Here is a 24,136-nt window from a genome sequence, read left to right as displayed (position 1 = left end):
TACTCAATGATGAACAGGCAAGACTCTACACAGCCTGATCTAAGTTGGCCCTGTTCCCATAGTTCAAGAGAGACATGAGTGGAAGTTTGTAGCACTGACTTCCAGAGGACCCATATAACCTAAATAGTTCTAGGCTTCCATAATGACAATTACATACCAATCTTATTGGCTTCCTTTTCAAACAGCAATAACAACTTTTTTGAACATATCAAAGGTTCTACAATGAAAAAAAATGTGCAGTGAAATTTCCCTCACTCTGCAGCATTATAATCCTTCTTTCTTAGAAACTGAACAATAATATATTGTATTACACTTAATATTTTTATTAAACCTACCAATAAGGCTGATTACCAGAATGGTATTTTTTGTTTTAAAAGCTCTGTTACCAAGAATTTGTTGATATAAATGTTTATTTACCAAGTTCAGGAAGTCTATTTGTAGGCATTATAATTATACATTTCTTTTAATATACAATCACTTGCTTCAATAAGTAATTGAAATATAAACACCAATATTGATATAAGCATAAAATGACATAAAAAAAGTCACACCACAAGCAGTTAATCTTTGAATTAAAATACACCGTTTTAAAAACATTTTATGCAAATATTTTGCTACCTTACATACAGTAACATACCCTTATATTTTTCATATTCATTTACATTTTTAAAAATACATTTAAAAGTTTCACATACATTTACATTTATAGTGCAATATTACACATTGTTATGTTTACATTGTAACGTTTCTGTAATATTAAATAAACAATGTAATGTCTCCTGCCCTTAGTTTTTGATAATCAAAAATACTTTAACAACCTAAAAATGCACAAAGAGCATTATCAAATATTCAGGCAGTGAATATGTGCAGGCTAACCCAAAATCTATTATGGTAAGCTGTGGGACAAAACAACCACATAGTATGTGTAATGAAAAGATGGAATTAATCTTTCCAAACAGATTATCAAATATTAAGGTACACAAGAAAAATTTTTTCTATCTCATCACTGACAGGCTAATGTTGCAAATATATGCCTGGTTCTGCTTGGCAACATTTTGTTAATACTCTGTTCATTAATTTAACAAACTATCAAGAGAGTATGTTTAGAATGGGCAAGCATTATCTCTTGCATTTCATTTAATTAAACTCTGTTCTAGCAATATGACAGTCAGCATTTCATGAAGGGAATTATTTTAAGGATGAAGGTAGAAAATATTTCAAAATGCCCTGCTAAAACATGAAAGCATAATCTAAAATTACCCCTGCACACACAGTCATTTATCTATAATATTAAAGATGTTATTTCCAGAGTTCATAATTAATTGGATTCCACAGAGAAATTATTCAGGCATTCCAAATAGCAAAATGATGCACAAAGGCACAAAACATAGTGCCGAAGGACAACCATAAACAACCACTGTGACTTGCCCGAATTACAACAATCATTGAGCTTAATATGAAATGAATACTGGCTGCCTTTTGTACGTGGTCATTACTCTGCTGCAAAGAAATTGCCATTGAATTTTGATTATATTGCCTTAATAAAAAGTAATGAAAGTGGCTCATGCTCTAGTGGCTTTCTTTTAAATGATACACGACAGTGATCTTGCAAAGGCCAGTGTGCCACAAATTGATTATGACACCTCATCTGAGGAAGGCGATGTTACCCCACCGCTGTAGGTAACTGCAGTGACAGCTTGACTTCTTGCAAACACTTTAACAAAACCCTTTCAGTGAAACACCAGTTAGAAATTAGCTTTTAAGACTTACCATCGATCCGACTAACAAGTTCTTCCAACATTTTCACTTTCTTCTGAATTCCTGGCTGTGCAAATGTGTAGTTATCCTGAAGAAGAGACCATATAGAAGTTTGTGGAGAGAAAAAAACTCAAGCAAAACTAAATAAACTTTCTTTTCCTTCAATTATATATCTCTATCCATCTATTTTTCTATGTTTTCTTAAGGTGTTTGTGTCGTCTTTTTATGCTTCCTAGGACTGCTGCTACAGTTAAGTAATAAATCATCACATTGTATAGTCCTACTTCGAGTCCCCATCCCTAACAGTAAACTCTATAGCTATTACTGCATCAATTGCTCTCTACTTGCTAATTTAGTGTCCCTGAATTTACAGCTTTATTGCAGAAGTCCAAGTAGTTTTAAAAAGTTGTCATCCTAAATGCCAAATGTGCCATGCTAGAGATTTTTTTAAGGTAAACTTTTTCTCATAAATTTACAATTCTATGACAAATAATGTAGGAAATACAAAAATTTAGACCTGAATCAGTGACAGAGTAAGAATTTGATCTTTAGAAGTTCAGAACAATACCTTTTAGCAGCACAGGAAATCAAAAGACTATTTTAATGGAATCATGACTGTTCTGAACCCAAGGTTACAATTAATATCATGAACCAAAGTCTAACACAGAAGCCATATAGTTAAAATGGCAGGATATTTGCATGTGTTTGTTTGAATGTATTGAATCTAACTGGATTTTTTTATTTTTGGATTGCAACTCTACAATATACACTAAAGTTTGAAATAATGAGGAGAAAGGTATCTCCACTTGAGCCCCAAAGTGATCAATCTTTTTAAATTAATGACATTATTTAAAATACAGAGCAGTGTTTCCAAATATTTGATGGACAATCCCTCCAACTCTACTCATTTTGCTATGGTTTTCTACATAGGAAGATTCAAGAACAGAAACTTAATGATCTATATTTTAAAAGAAAGCTTCTACGTAAAATTGTTCTTGTGTAACTGCTACTTACACAGAAAACCAGGGGAAACCATTTTTCATCTCAACTGCTATTACTTGAATAATTCCTTTATGAAAATCAATTGGTGAACCGAGTAAATATCCCCAAACTAATCCCTAAAAAACTTTTCACTGATGTTAGAATATTTTCTTGATTTGATTTCAAATTTTAACTTGGCCTTACGAGTAAAAGGGACGAACATCAGTTCATTTTTATGTATCTTGAGAAATTTTTGGTTGGTTGGGTTTGTTTTTTTTTTAAAAAGGCTGTATTGACTTTCTTGACTATATTTACCTGTTTGTTTTGTTTGATTGTTTGCTTTATTTGCTTTTCTTATTTTATTTGCTATTTATTTTCTTTAGGAAATAACATATCCAATTTCCTACAGAAAGTACTCTAACAATGAAAACTGTACTGCAAATGCTTATATACTATTCTATTAATTTATTTAAAGGTAATTGGTATCTCTAGAAGTACTGTACTCAAATTACAGCTATATGGTACTCAATTATTTAATCTACAACAGAGCCACTGAAAGCCAACACAAAGTTAAAATACTACTACTTGGATCATTAGTCTCTCCCCAGGTAGTGCAACTCCAAACAGTGATCTATGAATCTGAAAGTGTTTTCTTTCTCAAAGTATCATTTACTCCATACATACCTGGAAATGCAACCCAAAACGTTGGGGTTTGGGTTTGAAAACAGGTAAGTTTGCTCTTTACTACATTGGATCTTTTGCCTATTCATTTATTTTCCTGTTCATTATTTCAGCTGCAAATGAGCACAGCTGGGATTCACTCGTCTACTAATGCTGACTCATCTACCCGAAAAGATCTTTGCTGGCTCCCCCAGTCCTCTCTTCTAATTAAACTATGCTGTACACATTCCCTCCTATGATACTTGTAATTGACTTTCTGGAGTTTTCAAAACTATGAGAAGGACTTTGTAAACACAATAAGTATTCTGTTATCTACTATTCTTGCTCCTTTTGTGCTTCTAGGTTGGGGAAAAAGCTAGTAACAGTTAAACAAGAAAATGTGTAAATCTTGGGAAATTCATGAATTATTGCTCAGGGCAATATAGAAGTACAGTGGTTAAAATTTTAATTCCTGTATCACACAATTTAATTGACAATATCAGCTTCAAAACTCGACTCAACTTTAATTCCAACTCCTCTATCTCCTCCCTGCATGGGGGGGATGGGAACTGGGGGTTGTGGTCAGTTCATCACACTTCATCTCTGCTGTTCCCCATGGGCCATATGTCTTGCAAGAAAGCCTGCTCCTGTGCAGGCCTCTCTCCATGGGCTGCAGCTTATCATCTCCATCTCATCAAGGCATCTCCACATGCTCCAGTGTAGGGTTCTCCCCAGGCTGCAGGTAGATATTTGCTCCCCTGTGAATCTCTATTGCCTGCAGGGGGAGAGCCTGCCTCACCACAGTCTGCACCATGGGCTGCAGGGGAATCTCAGTGCTTAGAGCACCTCCTCCCCTCCTTCTTCATGACCTTGGTGTCTGCAGAGCTGTTTCTCTTTTTCTCACTCCTCTCTCACAGCTGCTGCACAGTGGCCTTTTACCCTTTTTTAAATATGTTACCACAGAGGCACCACCAGCATTGTCAATGGGCTCAGCTTTGGCCAGAGACAGATCCGTCTTGCACCTGGCTGGAACTGGCTCTGTCTTGACACTGGGCCTCTTCTCACAGAAGACACTCATGCAGCTCCCCTGCTACCAAAACTTGCATTAAACCCAATACAAGTTCTCCACTAACTTCTAAAGAAAAAAGTACTCCAGTATTCAGCTCCCCTACCTATTCCCCCCCACAGCTGTGGGTCCTCACAGGAGAATTTCATTAATCATCCTGCAAATTTTTGTTATATTTCCTCATTTATTCCTCGTGTAACTTTGACCATCTATATTAAGCTAAAGAAAAACTCTGAAAAAGTCCTAAGTAACTGAGAACAGGATTGTCTTGCCTCAAGAGATCTTCCACAAACTGTTAACATAAAACACCTTATATTTCTAACCACTGTTCTTGAGATTTCCTAACAAGCATTCACATATGACAGAGTATGCATAAGTACGCAGCAGAATCCATGATAAACATAAAATATTCATGCATTGGTGTGCAATATCTAAATTCCTTGACGTTCTGCTCAGATAGCTTCCAACATACTTTCAGTGAACTATGCTAACCTACTTCACAGCTGAATGGTTGTAATAACTAGTTCAGAATCCAGACACATAATTAGTTTCACCTTATATAGAAGGTTAAGACTTGATAATGTCACAAGGGCCCAAAACTTGCTTCAGCTTCAAATCTTTGTTATCAGTCTGTAGTTATTCTGCAGAGGCTAGTACAAACCACCTCACTGCCCTGCAATTACAACTACATCTGTCAGGACTTCTCAAAAATATAATCATTATAATTTAAAATAAAATAATTCAATTATAGCCTTCACTAAACTTGCAAAAATGTAATAGGTAATTCCTTTCTTTGTTGTTTTTTAAGCTTAGAGAAATTCTAAATGGAAGAAACATGATTAGAAAGTGAAAACAAAAAAATGCGCTGAACAAATTTAACTGGAACTATCTTCCCACGCTCATGTAAAGAAAGGGAGTTGGGGCACAGACAGGAGAGGGAGACTTTGCAGACTTTACCTAAACAATATCCCCTATCTTGTCTTTAAATAGGCAAAGATAAGACAATTTTAAGAGAAGAAGAAAGCTGAAAAGGGAAGGGAAACAACCCTTCATGTCACCAGGGCAGGAGAAATACAGCCAGATAAACGTAAAAGAAAAAATACTGTCAATAACCTGATAACTGCAGCCAAGCAGGAGTATATGCACAGTGCTGCTTATCTTTTCAGGTCACATATGCTGTTCGCTAACAATGTACTAATCAAAATATCAGAACCATTTACAGGAGCAAATAGAAAGTTTTGACACAAAGTCTTCATGTATTGTTTGGTTGGTTTTAGTAAGATTTTATCAGTCAGATCAGAATTTTTAAATATAAAGGATACATTAAGCGATATGTATACAGCATACCTAGATGTCTATTTTCGCTACTGATATATATTTAAGCATTCTTATAAATCAATTTAAGTATGTTCAAGTGTATTATCACATGAATGAAATACAACTGAAAGGAAAAAAAGCTTTCTGAAGTTGTATATTTATCTCATCATGTCAGAAAGCAATCTTCTCAATTTTATTTTTTAAACTCATTTAACTACTTCCTTCACATATTTTTGAATCTTCTAAGCAAACCCCTATTAAAAATCTTGGCCCACCTTGCTCTCAAACTTATACAAAAAGGTGGGGCAGGAAGGAGAGAAGCATGACACTTAGATGATGATAGCCAACATGTATGTTACCACTATCAATGCTAGGCTCAGTTTACCCAAAATGTTTTTTGAAGCTGGAGATTACAACGTAAACTCAATCTTAAATAGAGTATAGGAGAGACAGAGTACACATGCACAAGAACAAACACACAAGTGTGCTGGAGTACACTGTTTGCACATATTGCATACCATGTTCCATAATTACTCCAAGATATTTTAAAAGATCTTTCAACCTTTGTAATTGTTAAGCCTGACTTTTGAAAACTTTACATTTCCTAAGCAGTAGGAAAAGAGATTTACAAAGCATTGCAGTCCAGAATTTTCTAGACAGAAAACAGCATCTTATTTATTCCCACACTAACAGGATGGAAAGAGTCACATTTTATTAAAAAGTAGGTACCAATTCTCGTGTTAAAATAGTATCCATAGTTTCAGAATCAAAGACCCAATATTTTACTGAGCTATGTAATCAAAACCTCAGTTTTACACAAGTGGATATATTATAAATTACAGAACCTGCTAAAGTAGCAATAATAGAAGTGCTCAGGGTATAGTTTTGGATTATGGTGTATGCCAGAAACAACTGAAAGAGCTAGAAATCATAAATCATGCACACTTATGTTCCCAAAAGCTGATGCTGTAAATTTTAGGTGCAAGACAAAATATTTTTATTCTGAAGCACACTGATAGTACAGTATCTTTAATCTAAAACCCAGAAAACAATGCCCCCTATATAAATGTTCAGAACTGATTACAAATAGATTTGTTCTCTTCCTGAAAACTTTACTCTCAGAGACAAGCTAGAAAACTGTGTTACTGGCTTCCAAGGAGACACAGGCTCCTTAAGAGCTTCTGAAGACGCGGGTGCTGAAGAAAAACTACAGCCCTCAGGATAAAACTACAGCTACTACTACTCAATTTTCTATTACCTGAAGTCCCCAAAAAAGCTTATTGTTACAAACTTAAAATTGGCTATTGGGCCAAACAGAAGAACTACCTTGGTTTTTCCCTTTTACGAGCAGTCAGCAGCAAATGACTACAAGGGACAATAAGAGCAAAACAAGCCTGCAGTGATATGCTTGCAGCATTCATTCAGTTTCTGGTTTGCAGTGTTGAGACTTCCCTAACTCAAGGTGGTATCTTGGCAGTTAAGGTTGTTTAAAGACTTTTCTTCAACCAACTCAAACAGTTTGGTTCCCAAACTCATGCAAAATGCTTTTATTCTTTGACAAATAGCCCCTCTGCTTAGTTACCCAACCACTCTTTTTTTTAAGCCTTTCACTCAGCAGCATTACAAGATACTATGTAGGTCTTGAATCAGAAGAAGCAGAAAGCAACTACTCCCTATTCACCTTCTTCATGCAGCTCATAATTTTAAAGACTTGTATTATATTCCTCCACTTAGCTGTCGTCCAAGCTGAAGAACATAATCTGTCACTCAGAAACTGTTCCATACGTTTTATCCTTTAACCATTAATTCTGTTTATTTTTACACTTTCCACAAACTTTCCTGATGTGTATGCCTAATTGTCTGTGCTCTCCTGAATCCTCTTGAAATCATTTTCAAAATCTGATGTCATATCCATTCCCTTCCATTCTTTTCATACCAAAGCAGTTCTGAGCATTGATCTTGTTTACCCATTACCAGAGACCTTCACAGGATGTAATCACAGATACGTTTCAAATTGAGCAGAGTTAGCAATTGCCTCTGAAATTCTTACTGGACATCCTGAAACATAGTGTCCTAGTGATGCATTCAATCTTCTCAAATTGATGGGGAGGAATTTAAGTCTTACAGTTACCAAGCAAGCCACTAGAAATTTCAGGAGGGTCCCAAAAGATCTCTTGTGGACAGACACTAGTCCAAACTCAGCAATTTCCATGTAAAGCTTATTGTTGTAGCATACTCCTACTATACAGTTCAGTGATATCACAAACAATAGATTTAATTGTAGCTCTTCTAAATCCATTTACAATTTTCACTTGCAAAGTAGACACTTTGCAAAGTATGACTCAGGCTCATTATTAATGATAGGCTCAGTGGAGACCAGCTTGAAGGATCATTTATTCAAAAAATCTAAAATGTTGAAAATTTTGTTCTCAGATTTTGGCACGAGTTTCAGGATCCACTTTGAAACAATCTGTCTGAGGCCAGATCATCAACAACCATAATACAGTCATTAGCTGCTCAGACTAAATCTACTCAGAGCCATACAGGAAGACTACAGCAGATATGCTTTTTTTATATTTTCACTATTCAGAGTTTTGAACAGATGATAGCAGATATGCTTTAATTACTGTCACATCAAAACAGCAGGCCTAACTTAAGAGCTGTGTTAATTACACTCGAACAGCTCATAGTTACAACTCCACTGCCTGAGTTTATCAACTTCCTATCATTCTTCAATAAAATGTATTTTTTTCTTCAGGTACTAATAAAGTATTCAAAGAACTCTATGCAGAGGAACTTCAAACATGAGTTTGAAGATCTGAAGGTCCTTTGGAAAAGTCACAGAGAATGACACAATACTGCATGTGTTTTACCCTCAAAAAAGTCCGCCCTTAATTGTACTCTTAACAATTTATATGTATTCTAAGTAAAGAACATTCTCTTGACTTGAGAAAGGTAAAGCCTGCTCACAGAAAAATTTCTAGACACTTGTTCTAGTTTTTTTTCTTTTCCTTCACTCAGTTTAAAGCACTATAAAACAGTATTTGCTCCAACAGATTATGTAAGAAAAAGAGAAGCAGATATCTGAGCATGAAAACAGAAAAGATTCTGGCACCTGCTGTGGCCATGCTTATGTTTCACAAGATTTAAGTCTCACATATGACACGCAGATAGAGTAACAGAAAAATACCATTTAGGGTATCATTTGATAAGTGCTTGCTAAAAATGTTGAGGTTGTCCATTTCTCATTAGAAGAAAAGCCTTTCTAGAACCGTGAACAGGCACGAATGCCTGCCCTAATTGCAGAACCTATTTCTCATGAAATTTCTCATGTTTATGATTTTAAAATTAATATCTAAATTTGAGAAACTGGAAGTTTAAATTAAATTTTTTCATAGTTTAGAAATAGCTTTATGGAAGCCACTGATAAAAAGAACAAGAGTAATCCCAAGATATTGTTTATTCATTAGAATAGAAGTCTCCATTCAATAACAAGCTCGCTTTCAGCAAAACAAAGCAATCTGCTTGCAATCATCAGCAGTCATCCCTATAATTTATTTATATATCAAAAAATACATATTATCGTTCATAAAGTTTTACAACACAACTTGCACTTTAATTCCCCAAAAAATAGCCATTACTTTTACAAGTGTTTTAAAACACAATTCTGATCCAGCAAATCCATTAGTTTTTCATTAGAATAGTTGTAGCTTCAAGTTAAAAAAACCACCATGTTTTGTCATTCCTAGGATACAACTTGGACAAGACACTAGCATAAAATGAACAATCTAGATTTCTGGAAATTACTAAACATGGTTATTACCATAAAGAAGTTCTCTCTTACAGATGGAGTTACAGCAACAGCAGCTGCAGGAAGAGACACAAAGAATGAATATGCAGCTCAAACATTGAGAACTATGTACAGAAATACCACTAGAGTTTCTGACAATTCCTGACAGGACTCCCACATTTCTAAAATATACATTTCTGACAGGCATTAGGATCTGTTTATGCAGAAATTGGAGCACGACTGCAGTACTGTCTTTCAGTATCAGCTATATGATTTTAGTGGAGATTCTGAAGCCTGCTTATGAGACAGTTATATCATATATCACATTTCCCCTGAACACACCACACTTGCAGTGCTATGTTCAGCTGAGTAAGGCAGGAGGAAAGCCTACTTCCTCCATTTAGCTAAGATTAGCAGAAGTGCTGGGCTGATGCATACCCAGAAATCCTAGACAAAATATCACCACATTAGCATCGGTAGACCCTGCGGTGCATTTGATACAGAAACTTGACCCATGCATGAAAACACATATGCAACAGACAGGTGGTTCATATGACAAGAGACAGATAACTGCTAGACACAGACACAGTACATATTCCTTATATCTGTCAATCTTGCCTAATGAACCCATATTCTCAGACAACAGACGTGCAATTTATCATAACCCTAAACTAGCTGCCCAAAATAATTGTAGGCATAATCAGAAAGCCTGTCTCACAGGAGTTTAACAAAAAAGTTCAAAGAAAACTATCTTCAACCTATTTTTTCCTTAGAAATAAACCTTTGGAAGGTCCCATGAAGAATTATCAGAAGAACCAGGGTTAGTTATTTCTGTACACACTTCTCAACATTTGAGCTGCATATTCATGCTATTTATCTGTTCCCACAGACCTCTGAAAAGCTTTCAAAGCAGCATTCAATCCATCCATCCATCTCTCCACCCATCTGACTTGATGCACACATTAGCAACAACTTTCAGTAACCGAGGAGCAAGAAAGAACTTTGCTGGAATCCTTCTGTAGATCATAAGTCTTGCTATATAATCAGCCACAGAAATGGTTAATATCTACCTCAGCATACTCTAGTCCCTTGGAGTTAATTATCTCCCTTTTATTCTAAAAATTTCTAGGCCCTAATAAATAATTATATTAATATTTTATTGCTATTTTTAATACATCTGGTTAGATCATTATACAATGCATATATTTCCCCTTTGGTTATTTTATTACCATTATACTTGAACTTAAAATGAAGAGTTATACTCTATTTTATACATGAACATTACGTTTTCAGATGGCACAGATCAGCATGAACTTTCTACTTGAATGTTAACGGGACTCCGTTGAGGAAAATATTATAAAGGACGATTTAGTAATAAAAAAGCTAATTGTGATGGATATATGGGAATGTCTACTTAATTAAGTGGAAGAAATACTTGTGGAGTAAGTTCTAGTTTTCCCATATGTACAGCCATTATTCCTACAGGTGAAAATGCAAGAATACTCATACGTCATTTACAGTTTAGAACTGTTTTAAAGACAACCAGCTTTATCATGAGCATCGTAAAGTGACATCTGTTTTATCATTTGATTGTTCAACTTGAAATGCAAGGCAAAATCTAGAATACCACATCCAGTTTTAGGAACCCTGATACAAGAAAAACATGAATAAACTGGAGCAAGGGCAAAAGGTCACCAAGCTGCTCAGAGGTATGAAGCAAATGCCCTGTGAGAGGATGAAGGAACTAAGGTTGTTGAGAAAAGAAGGCTTCAGATGCACCTAATAGCAGCCTGCTAAAACCTACGTTATCAAGAAGCCAGAGATCAGTTTTTAATAGTGGTGCGTACTAGCAGGATAAGAGACGAGCAGCAAAAACAAACAAGAAGTGCTCCATGTGACTATAGGGAGAAACATTTTCAACATGAATGAAGTATTGGAATAGGTTAATCCCTAGAGATTGTGCAGTCTCCATCCTTGGAGGTTTCAAGACCCAACTGTACAAAGCTCTGAGCAACTTGATCTGACCTCAGAGCTGACCCTACAGGACGACCTGTAGGGGCCCCTTCGTACCAGAATTATCCTATGTTTCATCCTATGATCCATCCTACGATTTTAGAAGTTCTCATTTGTTTTCGTGAAATAAGTGAGGTATAGTCTTTCTATGACAAGAGCTAAGAAAAAAATTTTCAGCACATAGTCATGAAGCACTGAAAAGGAAAACTATTTGTCATGGTTTAAGCCCAGCCAGTAACTCATCCAGGTGGGCTGGGGAGGAGAATTGAAAGAATGCACAACCCATGGGTTGAGATAAGAACAGTCCAATAACTAAAGTATAATACAAAACTACTACTACTAATAATAATGATAATGGAAATAACAAGGGAAGAGAACATAAAACTAAAAAGGGAAAGGGAAAAAAAAAAAACCAATAAACACAAGTAATGCACAACACAATTGCTCACCACCTGCCGACTGATAACCAGCCCAACCTGAGCAGTGATCTGCCCTTCCGGGTAACTCCCCCGGTTTATATATCGGGCATGACGTGCTGTGGTATGGAATATCCCTTTGGCCAGTTTGGATCAGGTGTCCTGTCTCTGCTTCCTCCTGGCTTCTCATGCCCCTCCTCACTGGCAGAGCATGAGACTAAAAAGTCCTTGATCAGAGTAAGCATTACTTCGCAACAACTAAACCACTGGTGTGTTACCAGCATTGTTCCCAGACTAAAGCCAAAACACAGCACTGCACCAGCTACTAGGAAGGAACAAAAATAACTGTTACAGCTGAACCCAGGACATCACTGTAGCCATATGATCATCCAAAACTGACTGCTACGAGACAGTAAGTATATACAGCTACAGCTTACAAGATTAATTTACATCTTAGAGAGATTATTTCTATTTAAATAATTAAATAAAAAAAAAACCCCATGAAATTGTGATGAGACATGTATAGCCACTTGGGAGCCTATAACTAGAAAGAACAAACTCAGAAAGAAGATGCAAAGTAATCTGAGTAATTTGGTACTGTGCAATACCAAACACTAACTAGTGGAAAAGTTCTGCAAAACTCTCTAACTGGAGCCAAGAAATGCTCCAGCTGAACCCAGGACAAATAGAAACCCCCAGATCACCAAAAAACATTCGTGAATCTGCTAAAGCAACAGATTATTTGACCAAGGTTTTTATTATTTCTCAAGGCTAATAGCTGTAAGCATGTCAGGAAGTGACTGTCATGCTGCTCAATGCCAACACGGTCTCTTATTCAATAATAAATATGTGCTGTTGTATTAAAAATACACAGACACATTAGATAAAAAAGGGAGGGGGTAAGATGAGTGAGGAAAGAAGTAACAGAGACTACGTGTCACAAAACTCAAACAAGAAATACATATTTCTTAATATCTTTGACAATTCTGGAACCAAGAAAATGAGACAGTCAGGATGAGTTTCTGTTTTCTGTTAATAATAATATAGAGATACAAATACAATCATTCTTTCATTACACTCTTATGCGTTTGAAAGACACACGCACCTAACAAAAATAAAACAAACCAAAACAGAACAAATCTATCTAGCTCATATTAATAAAGAATTCCACAACAGGATCCTAATTGTCATCAAAGTACACTCTTTAAACTTATCCACTACTGGTAGCCCAACATCAAATGCAAGCCTATACTGACGCATAAATTAACAAAAATATTCTGCAGAGATTCTTAGACTGAAGTTATCACCACATCACATTCCTCTTCTCTAAAATCCCTGTACAGTTTATTGAGACATCTCAGACAAAGTACCAGTAGTCATACACGAGTCTCTTGTGACATACCTTCACAGAGAAAAGGAAATGTAGTAGGGCTGCTCCCAATCCAGTCATCCCCCGTCTGTACTGACATTGGGGATTGCCCCAACCCAGGTGCAGGACCTTGCACTTGGCCTTATTGAACTTCATGACATTCTCATGGACCCACCTCAAGGTTGTCAAGGTCCCTCTGGATGACACCCCTTCAGCAAAGCAATCTTTATTCTGATTTTTAACTTCTTCCTTTCAATTAGATAATTTCTCATTGGGTTAGTTCTCCCAACCAACTCAACCTGCAATTACATGACCATTCTATCTTGACAAGTAAAGTGGTATCACAGAAGGGAACCAAAACAGGAGAATGGGAGAAAAAAAACAAGCAAACCCTTCCATTTGAGCAGCACTTGTCAGTTGCACTGAATTAACCGTAACATCATTAGTCACACCACTGGCATAAACTTTCAAGCCTGCTTTTGATAGATGAGTGCATCCTTTTGATAGATGAATACATCCAATTCATAACCATTCCATTTATATAAGAGCTTAAATTTTCATCAATGCAGTTTAATTCCATTACAATTAATTTCAGTATTTTGCTTATCAGTACTTGACAGTTTTGCATGAAGACACAATTTTAAGGAGAAAATATGTAATCTCTGAACTTCTTTTTCTAGAAAAAACCCACAGCAACAGGCCTGTGACAAAAGATGTTCCAGAAACAGGTAAAACGGAGGGTTTGCATTTCTATACCTGGCTTTCTTCTTTTAAAGTGGATTTCAAGTTCTCACTTTTGCCTTCATAAGTTTTTACGTATTTTTGATATGTGGTTAAGTATTTTAAAATGTAGTAGTTCTAAGACTGAAATAAGAAAACCAGCATTTTTTACAGGAATCAACATGAGAAGATGACTATGCTTTTCAACACTGCTTCACAAAACACTGAGCTACCACTTATTTGATCTTTAACCAGGGGAAATGCACTTAAAATACCTTAAAAGAAGTTAGACTTCTGTTTTTTTACTCAATTTTATAACAATTTTGATAAATATTAACTCTGTTACAAGTTTAAATTCCCAATATGCCTTAGCCAACTTGCCTTAGCCAATGAAACATTCATATTAAAACATAAGTCATAGGTAAGAATATGTTAAAGCACTTTCAAAAATACTAAGTACCATAAGGAAAGAAATAACAGTCAATAAAATGCAATCAAAATAAAGAATCTGGAAATCATTAATTTAGTTTCACTGAAAAGTACAGCAGTACAGCTTCAACCCATAGGAATTTTTATGGTTATTCACATGTTATGATGATTAATTAATGACTGGAGGATACCCACTTTCCACACACATAAATACAATCTCCAGAGTCTTTGCTACATGAAAACCACTTGGAAAAACAAAACCTCAAATTTTCAAGCATTTGTCCAAAGCATTTCGAAACAAATGAATTTACATGGGACCTATCAAAAGGATTGAATATCGTAAGTACAGTAGAAGCATTTGTCCATCACCTCATCTTGTAAGAGAATGTTGGGAATAAACTAAAGTTTTGTTATCCCTGTAACAATTTCTACTGTCATAAAAAAATAAAAAACCACCCCTGAAACAATTTCAGAGAAAAGATCCTCTACACTATACACATAACTCGTTTGAAAGAAGGGAATAATCAGAAAGAGAAGGTACGAACACAATAAAAAAAGAAAAGAACCAGCAGCAATCTGCTAAATATTTGTAACTGTAATTTATTTTCTAATCAACTCACTGAAAGCAGCAAATGAACCCTGACTGCAAACATCTGCCTACCAAACACTGCTAACAAAAAAAATAGAAATCTTTGTTGCCAATGCAAAATACAAATCATCACCTTTCAGACACTTTCGCATTTCTAGCAAAGGTCAATTTTGGTCCCATCAGAACCCAGGAATTCACAACAACTATTAATTTAGTGCATATATTCTGAGATTACAAACTCAGATTATTTTTACTTTCTATGGCACAGATGACACAGGTCTGAATGACACAGATCTGAAAAACAGATATCAGATAAATATTATTTGATGCCTAATGCAACACAAAGCCTATAAAATTCAATTCAGGTAATTGTTTTGTAAATTGAGAAGTTTCTAATTTATAGTGTGTCAGCATTGCAGCACAAAGTGTTTTAAGATGCTAAACATCAAATGCAGATGTTTGGACTTTCACTTCATCAGTGGTAGACTGTATGGATTCCTTCCTCACATAAATGCAAGATGTTCAGCTACATATTTACTATTCCTTGTAAATCCTTCTAATCTTCATAAACTTACATGACAATGAATGCAAACATGTACACACAAATCCACCATTCTTAGTTGTAACTTGCTGTGTTGAACAGAAAATTGTGCTCCCATTTATAACTTCTCCACATAGAAAATATTCAAACATGTGGCGAAGTAGCATCAAGTATCATGTTTTAAATGGATGTTTTAAAAATATGAACATAGTTTCAGGGACTATTGTTTAGAGGTTGCTATATTAATGACTTAAAAATGAAGAAATAAGCTAGCTTTTCATCACCTCAGTGAGACCATTTTACTCAGAGACTTAAGCAAACATTCTCCATGCTTGCTGATGGAGATGCCCAACATGCCTCTAGAATTGGAGATTTCAATTCTGCTCTAGAACATCATACTACAATGAAACATCCAGTCATTTTGATGAAAAGAAGTTGCACAATTTTTTCCTTCCTTTTCCTTTCTTAATACTATGCCAAACTTGTGGCAGATTTCTCCAATATGAAAATCTACTTCTCCTCTGTTTTTCATAGATATACTTACAGCCTTAAAGTAGTTCAAAGCCATGACATTAATCAGTTAACTCTACTACTTACAGACAGGAAAAATCAATTTACCTGAATGCCATCAAGCAACTTGCTCATGCACCAGTAACTGTCAGCTTCTATGTTCTGCAGCACTTCTTCAGGCAGACTGGAAACATCAAAATTTTCCACTTCTTCTTCTTCTGTTTCAGGAAAAGAGAAAGAAAGACAAGTCAATGAAGTGCACAGAATAAATAAAGCAAGAATGAGGAAAGTAATTGAAAACGAAGACAACCACCACTTATCTTCTAGTCAAAAACTTCAATGCACATTTACTTTAACTGGGACTAAATGAATCATTTATTGCTCAACTGTGTCACCTAATGGCTTTAAATGTTAATGAATACTTAATTTCTTGCAGACCGTGAAAATCTCAAATCACGCCTGGTTAACCAGAATTAGTATATAAAAAATTACTTCATTCTAAACATTTCACACCTGAAGGAGGATCATCAGAAGCATTTTGAGAGCCCTCAAGCTATGTATGAGCAATCTCTGCAGAAAATGGCTATGTTTGCATCACGTACAGCAAAATACGTTGTCAGTCTTGGCAGAAGAACAAGCCCTGAAAAATGCTTTTTAGAAAACCAGTGAAATTTATTTAGAAACCTGACTACAGCTTTTCAAGGAGAATTTGTTTTTCAGGCAAGCATTTGGAATCAGAAGGAAATCAGACAAAAGGAAACATGATTTCTACCCATCACCCCCCAGAAAAACATGATTCTCAATACTGGAAAAGCACAGAATCCCAATGTTGCCTATTCAATTCATCACACAAGTGTGTTAAAAGAAATTCACATTTCACTATGAACTGAAATTTACCACCTAAGCCACACTGTCTTATTTTTAAACCACGGCATCTGAATTAATCCCTCTTGAACACTGAATGCGCTGCCTTGACAGCTAACTCCCAAAGCTCTCCAAGAAGAGAGTTTAACACAAGTTGGGAATGCTCCGAGTGAACGCTGTAGCTTCCCTCTTGCAGCAGCAGCTCACAGTGTCTTACTCTACCAAGATAAAAACCAAAGAAGTGTCTTTCCCAGCCCTGGTTTCTTCTCAAGGAGGGGAACATGCAGAAGAGAGAGGTGTTTGATTCAACTTAAACAAAACAAAGAAGGAATTTCCTCCATTACACAACTGCAGTAAACAGTAACAGAAAACCAGGATATGTAATATCTTAAAACTCCTCTAATCATCTGTCTCATAGCTTTGCAGTATGTCATTACAGAAGCCTAAGTACATCTTTAGATTGTCATGTTTGATTATGCTACCTTAAAGCACTTATTTGTCAAATGGTAATAATAATGAGAATTACATGTTAGAAAATAATTTTAACATACCAGTAATTTTACCACTACTAGTAGACACTGGGAGCAAGGTGTTACCAAAGCATTCTTGTTTGAACGGGTGTCTATATGTGGGTGTGCATCTTCTAAGGGATCATTAGTTTTGAATTATAAAGTATTATCAGCTGTAGGACAAGGAGATGAGGTTGTGCTAATAAAACACTAGTTAAGATATTGGGAAACCTGAAGAGTAAAACATGGGATTGCAGCAGAGAGTCCATAAAATAAAAGCACGCGATGCTTTCAGAGGGGGTAGGACTGTAAGCAATGCACCAGAAGTCACTTACTGGTTAAAGAAATGCCACGTTTGCCTTGGAGTACAATTTTAAAAACTGATTTCTAAAATAAAATCACCAAACAAGTATCCAACATACTTTAAATACCCTATATAATAAACTCAACTATAACACTGCCTTGCAAAACAATGAAGAGTGAGTAGCAGACTGCAACAGCAAATTTTTTTAATAGCTGATGCTTCTGTGAGCAGGAAGAAACTCCTTACCCAATGTCAGCAGCATATTCCTCCCTGCAAAAAGGAGGGGAGACCCCCCACAAGTCAGTATCATACTCCTCCCCCAGCAATAGACAGCAAATTCTCACAATGCTCTGTGGAAAACAGAGGCAACACGGGCAGGAACTGGGTGTTAACACTGCCCTCCAACATCTTTCTGTTAAGCTCCTTTCATTTTCTCTATTAGACTCTACTCATGAAAGACAGCTTCTAGCACAAACTTGGTTTCCTCTCATTTTGTAAATCCAACTCCTTTGGAAAAATCATGTTAAGAGAAAAGCCTAGCATCATATAAAAGATAAAAGTTTTTTCACGGTAAAGATGCTTGAATACAATGGAGATGACAAGAGAGGACTGAACGCAAACAGACCAACCCAAGAAAAATCTCAAAACATCTAGCAATGAAAAAACTTAACTCAGATTAGACAAATAAGTAAGGTAATGTACATTTGGCAAAACCAATCCGAATTGAAATGCCAGTTCCACAGCACACAGACAAGAGAAAGGTCCCTCGAAGTCCAGAAAAAACAGCAAATTATTATGAATATTAACATGTCCTTTACTAAGTCCATGAACAGAAAAGTTACTAAGTGTACTCACAAGGCTTACTCACAGAGACTGAAAATTATTGGACTTAACATGGACAAAAAAACAAGGCAATTTAAGATGGCAAGTTTCACATGAACCTGTGAAAAAATCAATAGTAAGTATCTACCTACCTACCTCCAATCTGATGTGCCCTGGGGTTTTAAACTAAACAAGAAAACCCTACCATTTTCAGCCAACAAGCCTTTTTTAACAGTTCAGAAATTAAAATTTAGGATGAATATTCCCATTAGTTTGTAAGAGAAAGACTTTTCCGGACAGAAAAGAAGATGAATTATGTAACCTCTAAAGCAGGAACTTTTTTTTTTTTTTTTTTTGCATATCCTATTCATGTTAATTCATAAATGTCTTACAGTTATACAGTTTATGTTTACTATATATTCATAAACCAGAGTCCCAGTGGAAAAAAGTTTAGTTAATATTTTTAATCTTCATTTTAATATTTTAAACAGGTAAAAATGAGTAACCCATTCTCTCTAAGCCTCATAATGTCTACAGAAAAAAAATAAATGAGCCAGACTTACTCATATTTATATAAAACAAAAACATATATTGAGCTTTATTCTGCTTGAAAGAAGCCGTCTTCAGGCCCTCGTTCACAAAACATTTGCTGAAATAATATTATGACTACTTAGATAGTGTTCCTTTGCAAATTTCCTGCCTTCGAGCAACTTTTCTTTTCATGATACTGTTATCGCTTTTCTGAACAAAAAGGAAGTTATAGATCGTAGCACGACAGAATAACTCTTCTACGGGTGGGCATGAAAAGATAACGAATGAGACTTTTTATCTTCTCTTTCTCATCTTTCTTCTCTCTTTTTTGTCCTTCTCTTTCAAAATCTACCATTTCACACTATATGCTCACACCAGGATTTAAACCAACAAAAAAGCTGAAGACACACCAAACCATCGAAGGTGGGTGTCTTCACCACCGCCAATGCAGAAAAACAAGTAGCGACGGAGTATTAGCTACCTTGTTCTAAAGCAGAAACCTAAAATAAATCAGATGAATCGCATACAAAGAAAACCCTGGTTTTGTCAATATTAGCTATAACTTGAACTGAAAAGGACTGCCTTAGAATGCAGACCTCTAAACTCTGGAATTTTACAAGGACCCATTAAAAGTATTCCCATCCTGTGACTGAACTACCTGCAACAAGCAAAAATGCAAGGCTGCGAGAAAACAGCAGCAGTTTGAGAAACAAGGCTGAAGCAGCTTGGACAGCAAAGATACCCTAGCATTCATATTTTGGAAAAGAATAGATTCTAACTGTTCTAGTAAAGGAGGACTTGCAAATTGGAAAGACAATTTTTTTATTACCACCACCATCCCCTCACACCCCACACACCCCCACCCCCCCCAAAATACACTTTTTAAGAAACAATTTCTAATGATTCCAACTACTTTTCATCATGGGTATGTTCACCAAACACAAAAGATGTCAAGACAGGCTCTTCTGAAAAGAACACAGATCTGACATAAATTCACCATTCTAAGTAGAATTTTCACTATTCCACAGGAAAAGAAAAATAGATTAGAGACGGAAAGGCAACTATTATCAAGTTCCTTCTGCTCTAGTTTGGCTGATCCTATAAATCAAAATATACAGATAGCATTTAAGAACCATTCAATTCTTTCAACAAAAGAATCCATAGACCCTAAATACAATGTCACAGACTCACAAGCTCAACCATTACAGATATAATAATACCACTTCTAGGAAGCACTCATCCAGTTTTCTTGTTCTGCCTCTCCCTTTGGAAGAGGCATTCAAGAACACTATACTTTTATGTGGCTTATACTGACTTACCTTTAGCATTTTCATAAGCCTCTTAAACATAAAACAGATATTCAGGATTTTTTATATGTTCTTTAAATATATAAGCTACTTCCCGTCCAATTTTCATTCCCATTGTGCTTCTCATGCATCATTAAGTCATCTCTACTAATGTCAGATAATAAAGCTTTGAAATACAAAAAAACCCAAATCTAATTAAATGTTTAAGACATTCAATTGTATTTCAGTAATACGTTAGTAGTATTTATCCTATGTAAAACAACCATCTCAAACTTTAGCTTAAAACTCTGCAACTAAGTATTTCAAAGAGTAAGTCAAATTACTTTAGAGATGTATTAAAATACATTTTTCATTAGATCAGCTATGGAGTACATTTTTGTACATGTTGTATTACCTGGTACTTTTTGATTTATATGAGGTGTATGCTGAACAAGCAACTACACTTTGGAAGTAATCCAGACACTAAATCTATTGAAGAAGGCACAACATTGCAAAAGCCACCAAACTACCAAGTGGTCAGTGACATGCAATGGTTTCTGCTGCATCAATTCACCTTAACTTCCTGCAGTGTTTTTGAGGAAGTTCACTTCTAACTCTAACTCCCAACTCCTAACATGTGAATGACTCGTTTCAGGGAGAGCTGAAATATAAAAGGCCATCTCATTTTCATGACAAGCTCCAATTAAGGAACACTTGACTGGCAGAATAATACTCGAAATAACAGTTTACATATTTAACGTTTATTCATTTATTTGTGTAGGCCCATAGTGCAAAGTGCTGCTTCTTATTTCAATTTAAGACTTGTGCTGGAAAACAGAATTGCAAATTCTTGTTTTAGATAAATTTAAATTTATTTTCAATGAGTGAAATCTGAGAAGACAGTAATATAAAGATTAAATAACAAGAATATGGAGGAAATAGCTAGCCAATGTGTACATGTATCAATATCTGGGGAGAAAAAGATCACTGCATAAAATTTCATGATTACAAGTCTCACAGAAACATTTCTCATTTTCTTCAGTTTCCTGCAGAGATCTTTATCGTGTTATCTATGACATTGTAGAAGACAGAAAATGGTTGCCTGGAGGAAAACTGCTGTAGCGTGGAGTCAATGACATGCTGATCTGAATATGTGCATTGCTGTAAGCATGTTATTAGCTGTTCTTTACTCATTCCTAGTTTATGCTTCCAAAACTTCCCACAGCGCAAAAAGAACGAGTAACTTTTTCTAAACAGCTTTAACTGGATCCACTCCCAAAGGCAGAGACATAAGGATAACATGAAAAATAAACTATTACCTACAACTACTTACAAATTTATTTTTCTCATGACAGCAGAAAATAAACATGCTAAACATAATACTGCCTTGCCTCCATTGAAAATAGATTTTAATATAAGATTAAGCCTAGCTGACGGTTTTGGTGAAAATTGTTAAACATGTTAAAATCAAGTTCATATCTCATCTGTGTCTTTAAGATGTATTTGATTTCTGCTTAAAAAAAAAAAAAAAAAAAGCTTGAATTTCACCGTTTCAGCACAGATCATGGGTAAAGCATCTGCCATTACAGACAGATCAAGTCATACAATATACATTTTTGCATTATAGAACTGGAAAATTTTAATTTCAGAGAGGACTTTATGTAAGAAAAAATCATGTCCTGAAATAACACTAAAATACTGAAAACTGATATGATTTAAATGGGTTAATGATCTTGCTACAGTAACGAGCCGTCCTCTCAATGCATCCAAGTAGCCGTGTCCAACCATGTTCAAATGCAACAAACAAAAAGGCAACCTGCATTCAGAATTTCTCTAAACCCGTTTCACCAATACTCAGTCTTCACAAAATGGGAAAGGAATTTTGTGACAGTTTTACTACTTCATTACACTAAGCAAGCTCATACAAAAAATGTGTCTATTAAATGAAGCATATATTCTTTCAAAGGAAACTATGTTTTTTAGCGAAACAGGCATTTAATTGGCTTATTAATGTTTTAATTTTAGCTTTTAATCTTGAAATGGTGTCTCAGCACTCAGAATAAAGCAAAACTCACTAGAGTGCACTAGAGTGGAGGCAGGGGATGAGATGAATGGCGATATGAGAAAGATTCAGTGCACCTGCAGCCCAGAAAGCCAACTGTGTCCCCGACTGCATCAAAAGGAACATGGCCAGCAGGTCAAGGGAGAGGATTCTCCCCCTCTACTCCACTTTCATGAGACCTACCTGGAGTATCACATCCAGCTCTGGGGCCCCCAAGACAAGCAGGTTGTGGACCTGCCCAAGCAGGTCCAGAGAAGGGACAAAAGGTGATGGGAGGTCTCGAGCACCTCTCCTATGAAGATAGGCTGAGAGAGTCGTGCTTGTTCAGCCTGAAGAGGAGAAAACTCTGGGGAAACCTATAACAGTCTTCTAATACCTAAGGGGGGGCCTATAAAAAATCTGGAGAGGGACTTTTTCAGGGGAATGTAGTGACAGGACAAGGGTCACGGCTTTAAACTGAAAGAGGGGAGATTTAGATTAGGAAACAATTCTTTACTATGAGGGTGGTGGGACACTGGAACAGGTTTCCCAAAGAAGTTGTGGCTGCCCCATCCCTGAAAGTGTTCAAGACCAGGTTGGATGGGGCTTTGAGCAACCTGATTTGGTGGAAGGTGTCCCTGCCCATGGCAGGGGGGTGGAACTAGGTGATCTTTAAGGTCCCTTCCAACCCAAACCATTCTGAGATTCTGTGAAGCCCAAAACAGACTGTAAGATCATCAACAAATTATGAATATTCTTTACATGCACCCAATATACAAAATAATACATAGAAACATTAGAAAGGCAAATTCTCTGAACATCTTAAAATTCTTCTTTTTTGTTGTAGCGCTAATTTGTGTAAATGTATTTCTCATCTAATGAATAAAAGTATTACCATAGACTTCAAATCCGAATTATATAGCTCTTGCAGAGGTGCAAGGAAATCATTCTGACTGTACATGCACAGGTACTTGTGTGTATGAAATTTGCTTTGTTGTAATCTACTTTAGATGTTTTATTTTCAGATAGATCTAACCTGAAAGTTACCAGCAAAATATAAAAACTACAAAACTATATGCATATATATGCGCAAAACTATACTGCATGCAGAGATGCACAGTAATATCTAGAAGATCTTTTATATTCCACTTTAAACTCAGTTTTCAAAAAGCCTTCTGAAACAGCTATTCAGTCACTGCTGCATTAGCGCAATGTTTTCCTAAGGAGATCAGGACATAATAGAGCATTTAAATGTAAATTTTTTTCAGTAACAATTACTTAATTAAATATGTACATAACCATGTCAGTATCTCGCATTGAAAACAATCCTAATTACCTATTTATCTGATAGAAATAGCTTTTAAGCTATTAAGGATTAATCACCAAAGTAAAAGTTCCCTTTCTTTGTGATACTGTAGTCACAAAGGTAAAATTAAAATGAAAAAAATAAAATTAACCATCTCATCAGTCCAGGCTTCGGTAAACATGACGTTAATGCATTTCAAATATTCCCCTCTTACGAGTCATGTTCTCCCATACGCAATGTATTGTTGACTTGTCTGGTTTAACACTGTTAATAATCTTACTCTTATTTTCAATTGATCTGCCATGATCTGCCAT

At 35.8% G+C, this 24,136-nt stretch overlaps 1 protein-coding gene across 8 annotated transcripts in view; it reads right to left on the bottom strand.

Moving 5' to 3' along the window:
* Positions 1–24,136, bottom strand: part of TBC1D22A (TBC1 domain family member 22A) — a 169,541-nt gene that overhangs the window by 85,974 nt on the left and 59,431 nt on the right. For all 8 annotated transcript variants that reach the window (XM_030478574.1, XM_030478577.1, XM_030478575.1 and 5 more), the window contains 2 exons: positions 16,268–16,377; positions 1,771–1,846 (listed from right to left, as the gene is read on the bottom strand). In XM_030478574.1, the coding sequence (XP_030334434.1) occupies positions 1,771–1,846; positions 16,268–16,377 (186 nt within the window). The remainder of the gene's footprint in view (positions 1–1,770; positions 1,847–16,267; positions 16,378–24,136) is intronic.

The sequence above is a fragment of the Strigops habroptila genome, chromosome 3 (assembly GCF_004027225.2).
Source record: "Strigops habroptila isolate Jane chromosome 3, bStrHab1.2.pri, whole genome shotgun sequence".
NCBI classification, from domain to species: domain Eukaryota; kingdom Metazoa; phylum Chordata; class Aves; order Psittaciformes; family Psittacidae; genus Strigops; species Strigops habroptila.
This window is presented reverse-complemented; position numbering and strand designations above follow the sequence as displayed.